This window comes from Staurois parvus, unplaced genomic scaffold (assembly GCF_062004578.1).
Source record: "Staurois parvus isolate SC_StPar_1 unplaced genomic scaffold, SC_StPar_1.0 ptg000882l, whole genome shotgun sequence".
NCBI lineage: Eukaryota > Metazoa > Chordata > Amphibia > Anura > Ranidae > Staurois > Staurois parvus.
Genome location: NW_028318678.1, coordinates 143,968 through 157,958, shown reverse-complemented (window position 1 = coordinate 157,958; position 13,991 = coordinate 143,968). Strand labels below are relative to the sequence as shown.

The following is a 13,991-nucleotide window of genomic DNA, read 5'->3' as shown; positions in this document are numbered from 1 at the left end:
GAGAGTCTTCCCAAACTTGGGATTCGTGTAGGAGTCCAGATGTTCCTATGTTCATGCTGGAGTTTGATGTGCCTTAAAACTGAAGTTGTTTGTGAGTTTACACCTGTCCTTTTAACTTCAATAAAATTGTCGCAAAGGTAATGGACTACGCTGGTGCGCAATCTGTTTCTTGTTTTTTTCAGTTTTCCTTCTGCGTTTCCCCGGCCTGTTAGAGGGCAGCAAAACTGCTGTTAATGTTGGATCAACTGAAGAATTTAGATTGATCACTTGCCAGTGCACTTCTCTCAAGCACAGAGGATTGTTTTTTTCTGTTGTTTGCATCTCCACAGTGACACCCAGCCCCATCCAGAGCCTTCCAGCATTTCATATATATATAGTTTGCATTGCCGTACTTACTGTATATTGAGTGAGCATAAACTTTTTTTTTACTGTTGGGGCCTTGACAATTTAGGAAGAATTTATTGGGCCCTGGTCTCAATTGAGAACCCCTGGTCTAGAACATGGCACCCTGAAATATGTTGTGCCCAACCCTGCCGCTGCAGCATGAGGCAGAACTACGAAGGCTCCTGTGGCATTATGGGAGCGCTATATTTTTTATGGTTCAGACCGATAACATGCTGAGGAGACGTAGTGGTTTTAATATATTTTTAAATATAGGATCTGCTGCATTTAAATAAGCATCCAGTAAGGATTTAGCAAAGCCTCCAGGACATTTACATACAAACACATAGGCCACTATCGCTCTATAGATGACATGCCTTTCACTTCTATTGTGCTTATATAGTAATACAAGATGCACAACCCAAATACAACCCACAGCAGCCAGTAAGAAATCATCTTTCTCTGATCTGACTGGTGGCTATGGGATGCTACACCTTTGCATCTCACTGGACAAGCCTGGGCCCTGGTCTCAGGGTTCTCTCAGGCCTTTCAACAAATGTCTGTCCACTGTACAGCCCGGGGCCTGGTCTCAGGATTCTCTCACATCTTTCAATTATTGTCTGTCCACTGTACAGCCCGGGGCCTGGTCTCAGGATTCTCTCATATCTTTCAATTATTGTCTGTCTTCTGGACAGCACAAGGCCTGGTCTCAGGATTCTCTCATATCTTTCAATTATTGTCTGTCCTCTGTACAGCCCGAGGCCTAGTCTCAGGATTCTCTCACATCTTTCAATTATTGTCTGTCTTCCGGACAGCCCGAGACCTGGTCTCAGGATTCTTTCAAATCTTTCAATTATTGTCTGTAATCCATACAGCCCGAGGCCTGGTCTCAGGGTTCTCTTAGGCCTTACAATGAATGTCTGCCCTCTGTACAGCCCAAGACCTGGTCTCAGGATTCTCTCAAATCTTTCAATTATTGTCTGTCATCCATACAGCCCGAGGGCTGGTCTCAGGATTCTCTCATATCTTTCAATTATTTTCCATCCTCCATACAGCCCAAGGCCTGGTCTCAGCGTTCGCTCATATCTTTCAATTATTGTCCATCCTCCATACAGCCCAAGGCCTGGTCTCAGCGTTCGCTCATATCTTTCAATTATTGTCCATCCTCCATACAGCCCAAGGCCTGGTTCAGCGTTCTCTCATATCTTTCAATTATTGTCTGTCCCCCGTACAGCCCAAGGCCTGGTCTCAGGGTTCTCTCAGGCACTGTAGAGCCCGGGGGCCTGGTCTCATGGTTCTCTCACATCTTTCTCTTATTGTCTGTCCTTCGTACAGCCCGAGGCCTGGTTTCAGGGTTCTCTCACATCTTTCAATTATTGTCTGTCCCCCGTACAGCCCGAGGCCTGGTCTCAGGGTTCTCTCACATCTTTCAATTATTGTCTGTCCCCCGTACAGCCCGAGGCCTGGTCTCAGGGTTCTCTCACATCTTTCAATTATTGTCTGTCCCCCGTACAGCCCGAGGCCTGGTCTCAGGGTTCTCTCACATCTGTCAATTATTGTTTGTCCCTCATACAGCCCGAGGCCTGGTCTCAGGGTTCTCTCATATCTTTCACTTATTGTCCAACCTCCATACAGCCCGAGGCCTGGTCTCAGGGTTCTCTCACATCTTTTGATTATTGTCTGTCCTTCGTACAGCCCAAGGCCTGGTCTCAGGGTTCTCTCATATCTTTCAATTATTGTCCAACCTCCATACAGCCCCAGGCCTGGTCTCAGGGTTCCCTCACATCTTTCAATTATTGTCCATCCTCCATACAGCCCGAGGCCTGGTCTCAGGGTTCTCTCACATCTTTCAATTATTGTCTGTCCCCCGTACAGCCCGAGGCCTGGTCTCAGGATTCTCTCACATCTTTCTATTATTGTCTGTCCCCCGTACAGCCCGAGGCCTGGTCTCAGGGTTCTCTCACATCTTTCAATTATTGTCTGTCCCCCGTACAGCCCGAGGCCTGGTCTCAGGGTTCTCTCATATCTTTCACTTATTGTCCAACCTCCATACAGCCCGAGGCCTGGTCTCAGGGTTCTCTCACATCTTTTGATTATTGTCTGTCCTTCGTACAGCCCAAGGCCTGGTCTCAGGGTTCTCTCATATCTTTCAATTATTGTCCAACCTCCATACAGCCCCAGGCCTGGTCTCAGGGTTCCCTCACATCTTTCAATTATTGTCCATCCTCCATACAGCCCGAGGCCTGGTCTCAGGGTTCTCTCATATCTTTCAATTATTGTCCATCCTCCATACAGCACAGGCCCTGGTCTCAGGGTTCCCTCAGGCCTTTCAATGAATGTCTGTCCACTGCACAGTCCGGAGCCTAGTCTCAGGGTTCCTTCAGGTCTTTCAATTAATGTCTATCCTCCCGACAGCCCAGGGAGTATTGTTCTCAGGGCACCTGCTCTATTTCAGGACATACAAACACTATTTGCATTTTCAAATCATATTGTCATAGTCCTGCTGGTCCATTTTTGTCAGAATACATCGTCTGGGTGGAGTATTTGACTAATAAAATAGAAAACAAAGAGCCTCCTGGATGAATAATGTAACTATAGCACACAAGAACAGAAAACACCACGTCATACCATACTACACACCCGAATTCTGAAATAACAGATCAGATGGTTACTAATTTATAGCATATGTAATGATATCGGCTTACCCCATAATTGCTGTTAATGGTGCTCATTGATGAACAACAAAACAAAATGCCGTTTTAAACAAAAATCAGTCATAAAGGGAGAATGCTTGAGAAGACACAGATGGAAGCTGCATTTCTGACTTCTTGTGTAATGCCCCCCCCCCCCCCCCGCCATCATGCTTAGTGGTTCTTTCTGCTGAAGCTAACTTCATCACAGGACACAAGGGGGTTTATTTACTAAACCTGGTTGACTCAGAATCTTGGGCACCTGTGCATGGTAGCCAATCAGCTTCTAACCTTAGCATGTTCAGTTAAGCTTCAGCAATAAAACCTGGAATCTGATTGGTTTTTATGCAGAAGTGGACAAGATTCTGAGTCAACCAGGTTTAGTAAATAAACCCCAAGGAGTCCGAGTAACTTAGGAGTCAACGGAAGGAACCACTGAGTGCATGGGGGGGGACCAAGAATATGACACTCCCAGAAGTGTCGCTTTCTAAAGAGTCCTCAGCTGGCGATTTATTTTCTTTGTGTGGGCGGCAGGAGATATCAGTATTACTATCATATTTGCAAAGGGCCCTTTTATTTACAACTTTATTATAGTGACAGAGTTGCTTTAAAGGCTCTTTCACAGTAGCCGCTTAGGGGTGGTAAAACCTCACAGTTGAGTCTGATTTTACCACTCACCAACCACTACCTTTTACTTAAAGTGGCAGAAACTGGAGGTGTACAGGGCATGGAACAAAGGAAATGTGCCCCCTGATGCTTTTGGCAGGTGTATAGTGAATGAGGCTACTCTGCAAGTGCCCCGCAACCATGAGCAATGCACGCATTTGCGAAGTGCAGGTACAAGGATCAAGGGGTTAAGACATTGGTGATTACAGCGCCTTCTCGCCGTCTGTCAAATGTTCTCTGAAGACTCTTTTTCAGTCTGACTGTCACTGGTCCACCCCTTTCATTCATTGGATTTAAGTTCTTTTAATCACGGAGGCCCAGCATCACACGTGGGCATTATTTAGAGTGGTCTGCATGCAAATACAGCCTATCCAGCAACGCACACTCCTCCAGACTGATACACACCCATCAAGTCATTTTTATATTTGCATAACTCCTCCCAAGAGCCAACCCACTGCTTGCATCAAGGCTGAGGTCATTAGAGAGGAGTACTGAGCCAAGGTTCGGTGGTGTTTATAGGAAACTATGTACAGCACCCTACTGGCCCCTCCCACCAGCCATCATCTGCCTGCAGAGCATAGAGAAGCACACAGACTCGATGATACCATCCCTGGATTTACACTAAGATATGTAATGAAAATGATATCATCCCTGGATTTACACTAAGATATGTAATAAAAACAGAAATGTTTTATTTAAAATTTCATTAGCATGTTGATGAGGGGGAAAGAAGGAACCAAGGAAGCAAAATGACTATGTTCCGAACCCCTTCTTCCTCTGTATAAAAAAACTCTTGGCTTTCGTTAGGATTTTTAAGTAAAATGATTGTTTTATCATTGTGTCTTCTGTGTCTTCTGTTCTAAGATCTGTAGCTTATGTGGACACCTCACTTGTACTGCTGATCATTACCTGTAATAGTCAGGATGACGGCACCCACGATCATAATGACAGTTTGTAGAGCATCAGTGTAAATCACAGCAGCCAGACCTCCTAAAAGAACATTTAGAAAAAAACGGAATTTATTGTAGAAACAAGTAAAGTATGAACACTAGAACAATTTTCACTTGATAATGCAAGATTTAGAAGATGTTATTGCAAATAAATTTTTTGGGCTGCAGTACTGGTCCAAACCTGCTGGGGGGAAGACAGTCACCAGCAAAGACTATGTTAAAGCAAAGCTCCACCCAAAAGGGGAAGTTCCATTTTAAGGACTGCTCCCCCGTTCCCCATTAAGGATTGGCACCTTTGGGGGGCGGGGGGGAGCGGGTACCCAAATTTGACAGGTACCTGCTCCCACTTCCGGTCCGATCGCCTAGGCGATTGGAAACGGAAGGTGCCCTCCCTCCCTTCCACCCTGTAGTCTTTTGGGACACGTGACAGGTCTCAGAAGACTACAGGACCATTCATGAAGTGCAGCGCTACTCTCGCATGCGCAGGGGGTACCCGGCTGTGAAGCCGCAAGCTGAAGATACTGGCCTCCTGCAATACAGAATGGCCGGTGAAACGGGCTGCGGGGGACACACCCCGGGACTGAGGGACAGGTAAGTGGCTGTTTTTTAAAAGTCAACAGCTACAGTTTTTGACAGGGTGAGTGGAACTCCGCTTTAAGGCAAACCTGTCACAAACCTAGTAAGCAGTAAGAGATTAACGTCAATGAAAATAATAAGTAGATTAGGTATAGAGGTTGCTGTAATAATATGCCTATATTTAACTTTTTATTGTCAAAAAATTACTTTGGCACTTCCCTCTCCCGATTTCCGATCCTTTTATTGGTCCCTTTAAGGAAATTGATAAAAACATGGAGGCTACAAATGCTAACATCTCCTGCAAATGCTTGTTGACTGGCAGTCATGCCAACTCTCTTGCTTTTTTATTTTCAGTACTGACCCCAAACAAGTATGTTGAAAAGGGCTTCCAACTTTACTCTGTCCTCCCTGATATACACAATTATTCAGGGGCAGTGACATAAAGTGCTGGATCCATTGGATCAACATAACCAGTTTCAGAAGGAGGTCAGCAATGGGAGAACGGGGTCAGCAATTTCTCTTTGAAATGGTTTACTTGAATAGGATGTGCAGACTCATTAAGTAGGGACTTAGTAGGTGAAAGGGGTGTGGCAAAGGTTGATGTACAGGTTAAGTCTAGATTTGTTTAAAACTTCAGCTGCCTGTATCTCTGGATCTACAGATCCTAGTCCAAAGACACCAAAGACACCCGAATGAGCCAGCAAGGAAGCTGAAAAATATAGCTGGGACATTTCTCGCCCTGTAGGCCACCATATGCAAGGGGTGTGTACGTACATGGGATGGAGAATACCTCCGCTGCTTATGATTTGCCCAGTACAGTGGCAGCTTCTTGGTGGGCTTGTTTGGGTGGGTTCAGGTTAGGATCCGAACATGCCCAAGCTCATCCCTACTACAGATCAACACCACATGCTGTTTTCACTAAAGGAGACCTCTACTTAAGCTTCCTAAATCATTTGCGTGCTGACTTGTCTAAATGTCTAAATAGTTAGCATCTCGTAGTCTTTTTTGTACCTTCTATAAGGAAGGCCTTACGGCTACATAGCTATGGTAAAACAAATGTTGCTTGAAATGGCCAATATAAGGCTGGCCCTTACCAAATATGCTCCAGAACCCAAAAGAACTTTCAGTGCTGTCCACCAGAAGACCAATCAGGTGTTGTGTTTCCTCCTCTAACCTACTCTGTAAAAATGGCACAGATGTGTTCCCTTTCCTCCAGATGTTGTACATGAATACGCGTTTGCTTATATGACAAATTGGATCACTGTCCCACCTGCAATGGTATAGAGTGCTGTCACCACCAGCATCAGGACTGTGGAGAGGTAAAGGTTCCATCCAAGACACACCTGAACGAAGAGCGCCCCGGAATACAAGTCTGTCTGTAAGAAACACAAAAGGAACATGGGTTGTAAGGAACGTCTCAGCATGGACATTTGCATACTAAATCCATTCTATGTGTCACCTAAATAAGACTAAAAACAACTCCTGGTTAAAAGGAGACCTTCTGAAATGTGCTCTTCAACCATCTAATCAAGAAATCTAAGCTTTATTTACTGAAAAAAGAGATACAATGCTCTATAGCAGGGGTCTCCAAATGTTTTAAATAAAGGGACAGTGTACTGTAATTCAGACCTTTGGGGGGGGGGGGGTCAGATTGTGAACAGCGGGAGCAAGAAATGCCCTGGCATCAGTGGGCAATGTTTCAGACTTGGTGGTTAGTGGAAGTAAACACAATTACAAAGCATCTGTGGTCAGAAGGGGGAATCATGCCACATTGTTGGTGTCAGTTAAAAAAACTAGTACGACACTGTTGGTGTCATGGAAAGAAATGGTGCCCCATTGTTGGTGTCAGTGGGAGATATGGTGCCCCATTGTTGAGGTCAGTGGAAGGAATGGTGTCCCATTTTTGGTGCTAGTGGAAGGAATGGTGTCCCATTGTTGATGTTAGTGGAAGTAATGGCGCCTCATCGTTGGTGTCAATGGGAGCAATTGTTCCTTGGGGACAAGCAGTGCCCCCGGGGCCAGATAAAAGCAAGCAAAGGGCCAGATTTGGCCCACAGGCCACAGTTTGGAGACCACTGATCTACATTAAAAAAATGGCCCAATTCTCTGTATAACAAAACCTTCAAATTGTGCATCACATCTTTTCACATAAGTGTAGTTTGAGTAGGTTTGCTTTGAACATATTTGCTTTTCTATCCACAGTTGACATGTACGGTAAGGACAAAATCACCATTAGTAGTTTTACAGCCATTTTTATTGTCCACCTGATATTTGTCTTAAATGTCATCTCCAGAGGTCATTGTGGTGGAGTTTAAAACTTGACCTTTAGGACTCATGCACACAGGGCATTTTTACAGCTGCTGTTTTGGGTGTCAGGCATTTGTTTTTACAGTCAGTAAACTACCCAGCATGTTATTCTATATGTCCATGCACACATAGGCTTTTATCAGCGGACGTTTTTAGGCTGGAAAAAAATCCTGACCTACTGCGTTTAAAGAGGTGTTTTTCAGCTGTAAAAATGCTCTAGCACTGCAAAACACTGAAAAACGCGGCTATCCAGCGTTTTTGAGCCTCAAGCTTTTTTAGTATAGTTTTGCTAAAAACACTAAAAAGGCAAAAAAACCCTGAAAAACACTAATGCAAAAACACTAAAAAAAACATGGCATTCTACAGCTACTGGTGTTTTTATAATGTCCAGTGTGCATGAGGCCGAAGTGGTGTCCGATGGCCAGCATGATCCTGTATACATAAACCTTTGTGTCACAAGCAGCCAAACAGGGCATCCACACAAAAAATGAACTTCCAGTTACCTGTTGTTATGATTGATCTATTCTTTTTCCTAGCCGTCTACTTTAAAGTGGTTGTAAACCTCAGACACGAAATATGAACAAAGCATATTCCTCTATAGCAGCCTTTCTCAACCAGGGTGCCCAGGGGTGTCTTGGCAAAATGTCTAAAAATTGCCCAAAACTTGTATACAAGCCAGCGGGTGGAACAAGCCCGCCTTTAAGTTACAACAAAGCCACAGGTTTTCATTGTGCACCATTACAACTAGAGATGAGCGAAGAAATGAAAAATTCGATTCGACTGATTCGGCGAATTCGTGGACAATATTCGTTTCGAGTCGAATAAATTCGCTGTGAATTTAACTTAAAAAAGGGTGTTTCTAGGCTTCAGAGAGACTTAATATTAGTGCAGAACACTGTACCTTTAATTTAAATGCCCTTGGAGTCTGCTGGGGAAGAGAAATAATACTGTCTGTCAGTATGACATGCAGATGAGTGCCGTCGATCTTAGAATCACTGCACACTTCACTCCTTTGGCCAGTCACGGGGCCAAAACCAGTGTTTGGAGCCACAGTGTGGCGGTGGAGGCAGCAGCAATGGGAGGCCATACAGCAACCTATGACAAAATGGAAACCAGCAGGAGCGTGAGGAGACCTGAAAGTGGCACATGGCAGAGTGGGAGCAATGGGAGGCGGTACAGGGACCCAGGTCACACTGTGGGCCCAGCAGCAGCGTGACCAGGCGGTACGGGGGCCCATGGCCGATATGGGGCTTGGTGGCACCTATGGAAGGCCTGTAATCTGCCAGCAACCTATGACAAAATGGACAACCGCAGGAGTGTGAGGAGATTTCAAAGTGGCACATGGCAGAGTGGAAGCAATGGGAGGCCGTACAGGGACCCAGGTCACACTGTGGGCTCAGCAGCAGCGTGACCAGGAGGTACGGGGGCCCATGGTCGATATGGGGCCTGGCGGCACCTATGGAAGGCCGCTAATCTGCCAGCAACCTATGACAAAATGGACAACCGCAGGAGTGTGAGGAGATTTCAAAGAGGTACATGGCAGAGTGGAAGCAATGGGAGGCCGTACAGGGACCCAGGTCACACTGTGGGACCAGCATCAGCGTGAACAGGCGGTACGGGGGCCCATGGCCGATTTGACCTCATTCATCCCATAGTCCTGCCGACTCACGAATAGCGTGGCCTCCTCAAAGGGCCTGAGCAAGCGCAGGTGTCACACATGAGCTGACAATGGCTGACATCTAAGTTACACAGGGAGTACCTTTATCCGCTTTTAACATCAGGAAATCTGTGATGGCCTTTAGCTGTTCGTAAAGGCGGTCTAACATATGTAGGGTTGAATTACACCTTGTTGCAACGTCACAGCATGAGGAGTCGGTACGGGGGCCCATGGCAGATTACATGTCTGGCAGCAGCAATGGGAGGCCCGTAATCTGCCAGCACCCTATGTCAAAAAATTTAACACACCAGCAGTGTGAAGAGACCTGAAAGTGGCACATGGCAGCAGAGTGTGGCGATGGAGACAGCAGCAATGGGAGGCCGTACAGGGACCCATGAGAGACTCTAGACTTGGCAGCAGCATGAGGAGGCGGTATATAGGGGCCCATGGCAGATTAGGGGCCTGGCAGCAGCTATGTGAGGCCCGTAATCTGCCTGCACCCTATGTCAAAAAATTTAACACACCAGCAGTGTGAAGAGACCTGAAAGTGGCACATGGCAGCAGAGTGTGGCGATGGAGACAGCAGCAATGGGAGGCCGTACAGGGACCCATGAGAGACTCTAGACTTGGCAGCAGCATGAGGAGGCGGTTTATAGGGGCCCATGGCAGATTAGGGGCCTGGCAGCAGCTATGTGAGGCCCGTAATCTGCCTGCACCCTATGTCAAAAAATTTAACACACCAGCAGTGTGAAGGAGACCTGAAAGTGGCACATGGCAGCAGAGTGTGGCGATGGAGACAGCAGCAATGGGAGGCCGTACAGGGACCCATGAGAGACTCTGGACTTGGCAGCAGCATGAGGAGGCGGTATATAGGGGCCCATGGCAGATTAGGGGCCTGGCAGCAGCTATGTGAGGCCCGTAATCTGCCTGCACCCTATGTCAAAAAATTTAACACACCAGCAGTGTGAAGAGACCTGAAAGTGGCACATGGCAGCAGAGTGTGGCGATGGAGACAGCAGCAATGGGAGGCCGTACAGGGACCCATGAGAGACTCTGGACTTGGCAGCAGCATGAGGAGGCGGTATATAGGGGCCCATGGCAGATTAGGGGCCTGGCAGCAGCTATGTGAGGCCCGTAATCTGCCTGCACCCTATGTCAAAAAATTAAACACACCAGCAGTGTGAAGAGACCTGAAAGTGGCACATGGCAGAGTGTGGCGATGGAGACAGCAGCAATGGGAGGCCGTACAGGGACCCATGACAGACTCTAGACTTGGCAGCAGCATGAGGAGGCGGTATATAGGGGCCCATGGCAGATTAGGGGCCTGGCAGCAGCTATGTGAGGCCCGTAATCTGCCTGCACCCTATGTCAAAAAATTTAACACACCAGCAGTGTGAAGAGACCTGAAAGTGGCACATGGCAGCAGAGTGTGGCGATGGAGACAGCAGCAATGGGAGGCCGTACAGGGACCCATGAGAGACTCTGGACTTGGCAGCAGCATGAGGAGGTGGTATATAGGGGCCCATGGCAGATTAGGGGCCTGGCAGCAGCTATGTGAGGCCCGTTATCTTGCAGCACCCTATGTCAAAAAATTAAACACACCAGCAGTGTGAAGAGACCTGAAAGTGGCACATGGCAGCAGAGTGTGGCGATGGAGACAGCAGCAATGGGAGGCCGTACAGGGACCCATGAGAGACTCTAGACTTGGCAGCAGCATGAGGAGGCGGTTTATAGGGGCCCATGGCAGATTAGGGGCCTGGCAGCAGCTATGTGAGGCCCGTAATCTGCCTGCACCCTATGTCAAAAAATTTAACACACCAGCAGTGTGAAGAGACCTGAAAGTGGCACATGGCAGCAGAGTGTGGCGATGGAGACAGCAGCAATGGGAGGCCGTACAGGGACCCATGAGAGACTCTAGACTTGGCAGCAGCATGAGGAGGCGGTATATAGGGGCCCATGGCAGATTAGGGGCCTGGCAGCAGCTATGTGAGGCCCGTAATCTGCCTGCACCCTATGTCAAAAAATTTAACACACCAGCAGTGTGAAGAGACCTGAAAGTGGCACATGGCAGCAGAGTGTGGCGATGGAGACAGCAGCAATGGGAGGCCGTACAGGGACCCATGAGAGACTCTGGACTTGGCAGCAGCATGAGGAGGCGGTGTATAGGGGCCCATGGCAGATTAGGGGCCTGGCAGCAGCTATGTGAGGCCCGTAATCTGCCTGCACCCTATGTCAAAAAATTAAACACACCAGCAGTGTGAAGAGACCTGAAAGTGGCACATGGCAGAGTGTGGCGATGGAGACAGCAGCAATGGGAGGCCGTACAGGGACCCATGACAGACTCTAGACTTGGCAGCAGCATGAGGAGGCGGTATATAGGGGCCCATGGCAGATTAGGGGCCTGGCAGCAGCTATGTGAGGCCCGTAATCTGCCTGCACCCTATGTCAAAAAATTTAACACACCAGCAGTGTGAAGAGACCTGAAAGTGGCACATGGCAGCAGAGTGTGGCGATGGAGACAGCAGCAATGGGAGGCCGTACAGGGACCCATGAGAGACTCTGGACTTGGCAGCAGCATGAGGAGGTGGTATATAGGGGCCCATGGCAGATTAGGGGCCTGGCAGCAGCTATGTGAGGCCCGTTATCTTGCAGCACCCTATGTCAAAAAATTAAACACACCAGCAGTGTGAAGAGACCTGAAAGTGGCACATGGCAGCAGAGTGTGGCGATGGAGACAGCAGCAATGGGAGGCCGTACAGGGACCCATGAGAGACTCTAGACTTGGCAGCAGCATGAGGAGGCGGTTTATAGGGGCCCATGGCAGATTAGGGGCCTGGCAGCAGCTATGTGAGGCCCGTAATCTGCCTGCACCCTATGTCAAAAAATTTAACACACCAGCAGTGTGAAGAGACCTGAAAGTGGCACATGGCAGCAGAGTGTGGCGATGGAGACAGCAGCAATGGGAGGCCGTACAGGGACCCATGAGAGACTCTAGACTTGGCAGCAGCATGAGGAGGCGGTTTATAGGGGCCCATGGCAGATTAGGGGCCTGGCAGCAGCTATGTGAGGCCCGTAATCTGCCTGCACCCTATGTCAAAAAATTTAACACACCAGCAGTGTGAAGGAGACCTGAAAGTGGCACATGGCAGCAGAGTGTGGCGATGGAGACAGCAGCAATGGGAGGCCGTACAGGGACCCATGAGAGACTCTGGACTTGGCAGCAGCATGAGGAGGCGGTATATAGGGGCCCATGGCAGATTAGGGGCCTGGCAGCAGCTATGTGAGGCCCGTAATCTGCCTGCACCCTATGTCAAAAAATTTAACACACCAGCAGTGTGAAGAGACCTGAAAGTGGCACATGGCAGCAGAGTGTGGCGATGGAGACAGCAGCAATGGGAGGCCGTACAGGGACCCATGAGAGACTCTGGACTTGGCAGCAGCATGAGGAGGCGGTATATAGGGGCCCATGGCAGATTAGGGGCCTGGCAGCAGCTATGTGAGGCCCGTAATCTGCCTGCACCCTATGTCAAAAAATTAAACACACCAGCAGTGTGAAGAGACCTGAAAGTGGCACATGGCAGAGTGTGGCGATGGAGACAGCAGCAATGGGAGGCCGTACAGGGACCCATGACAGACTCTAGACTTGGCAGCAGCATGAGGAGGCGGTATATAGGGGCCCATGGCAGATTAGGGGCCTGGCAGCAGCTATGTGAGGCCCGTAATCTGCCTGCACCCTATGTCAAAAAATTTAACACACCAGCAGTGTGAAGAGACCTGAAAGTGGCACATGGCAGCAGAGTGTGGCGATGGAGACAGCAGCAATGGGAGGCCGTACAGGGACCCATGAGAGACTCTGGACTTGGCAGCAGCATGAGGAGGTGGTATATAGGGGCCCATGGCAGATTAGGGGCCTGGCAGCAGCTATGTGAGGCCCGTAATCTGCCTGCACCCTATGTCAAAAAATTAAACACACCAGCAGTGTGAAGAGACCTGAAAGTGGCACATGGCAGAGTGTGGCGATGGAGACAGCAGCAATGGGAGGCCGTACAGGGACCCATGACAGACTCTAGACTTGGCAGCAGCATGAGGAGGCGGTATATAGGGGCCCATGGCAGATTAGGGGCCTGGCAGCAGCTATGTGAGGCCCGTAATCTGCCTGCACCCTATGTCAAAAAATTTAACACACCAGCAGTGTGAAGAGACCTGAAAGTGGCACATGGCAGCAGAGTGTGGCGATGGAGACAGCAGCAATGGGAGGCCGTACAGGGACCCATGAGAGACTCTGGACTTGGCAGCAGCATGAGGAGGTGGTATATAGGGGCCCATGGCAGATTAGGGGCCTGGCAGCAGCTATGTGAGGCCCGTTATCTTGCAGCACCCTATGTCAAAAAATTAAACACACCAGCAGTGTGAAGAGACCTGAAAGTGGCACATGGCAGCAGAGTGTGGCGATGGAGACAGCAGCAATGGGAGGCCGTACAGGGACCCATGAGAGACTCTAGACTTGGCAGCAGCATGAGGAGGCGGTTTATAGGGGCCCATGGCAGATTAGGGGCCTGGCAGCAGCTATGTGAGGCCCGTAATCTGCCTGCACCCTATGTCAAAAAATTTAACACACCAGCAGTGTGAAGAGACCTGAAAGTGGCACATGGCAGCAGAGTGTGGCGATGGAGACAGCAGCAATGGGAGGCCGTACAGGGACCCATGAGAGACTCTAGACTTGGCAGCAGCATGAGGAGGCGGTATATAGGGGCCCATGGCAGA

At 48.7% G+C, this 13,991-nt stretch overlaps 1 protein-coding gene across 1 annotated transcript in view; it reads right to left on the bottom strand.

The window, feature by feature from the left end:
- The window catches only part of SLC5A10 (solute carrier family 5 member 10), a 246,853-nt gene that overhangs the window by 185,332 nt on the left and 47,530 nt on the right, over positions 1–13,991 (bottom strand). The window contains exons 6-7 of the mRNA XM_089656012.1: positions 6,534–6,639; positions 4,647–4,727 (exon numbers count right to left, since the gene is read on the bottom strand). Of these exons, the coding sequence (XP_089512138.1) occupies positions 4,647–4,727; positions 6,534–6,639 (187 nt within the window). The remainder of the gene's footprint in view (positions 1–4,646; positions 4,728–6,533; positions 6,640–13,991) is intronic.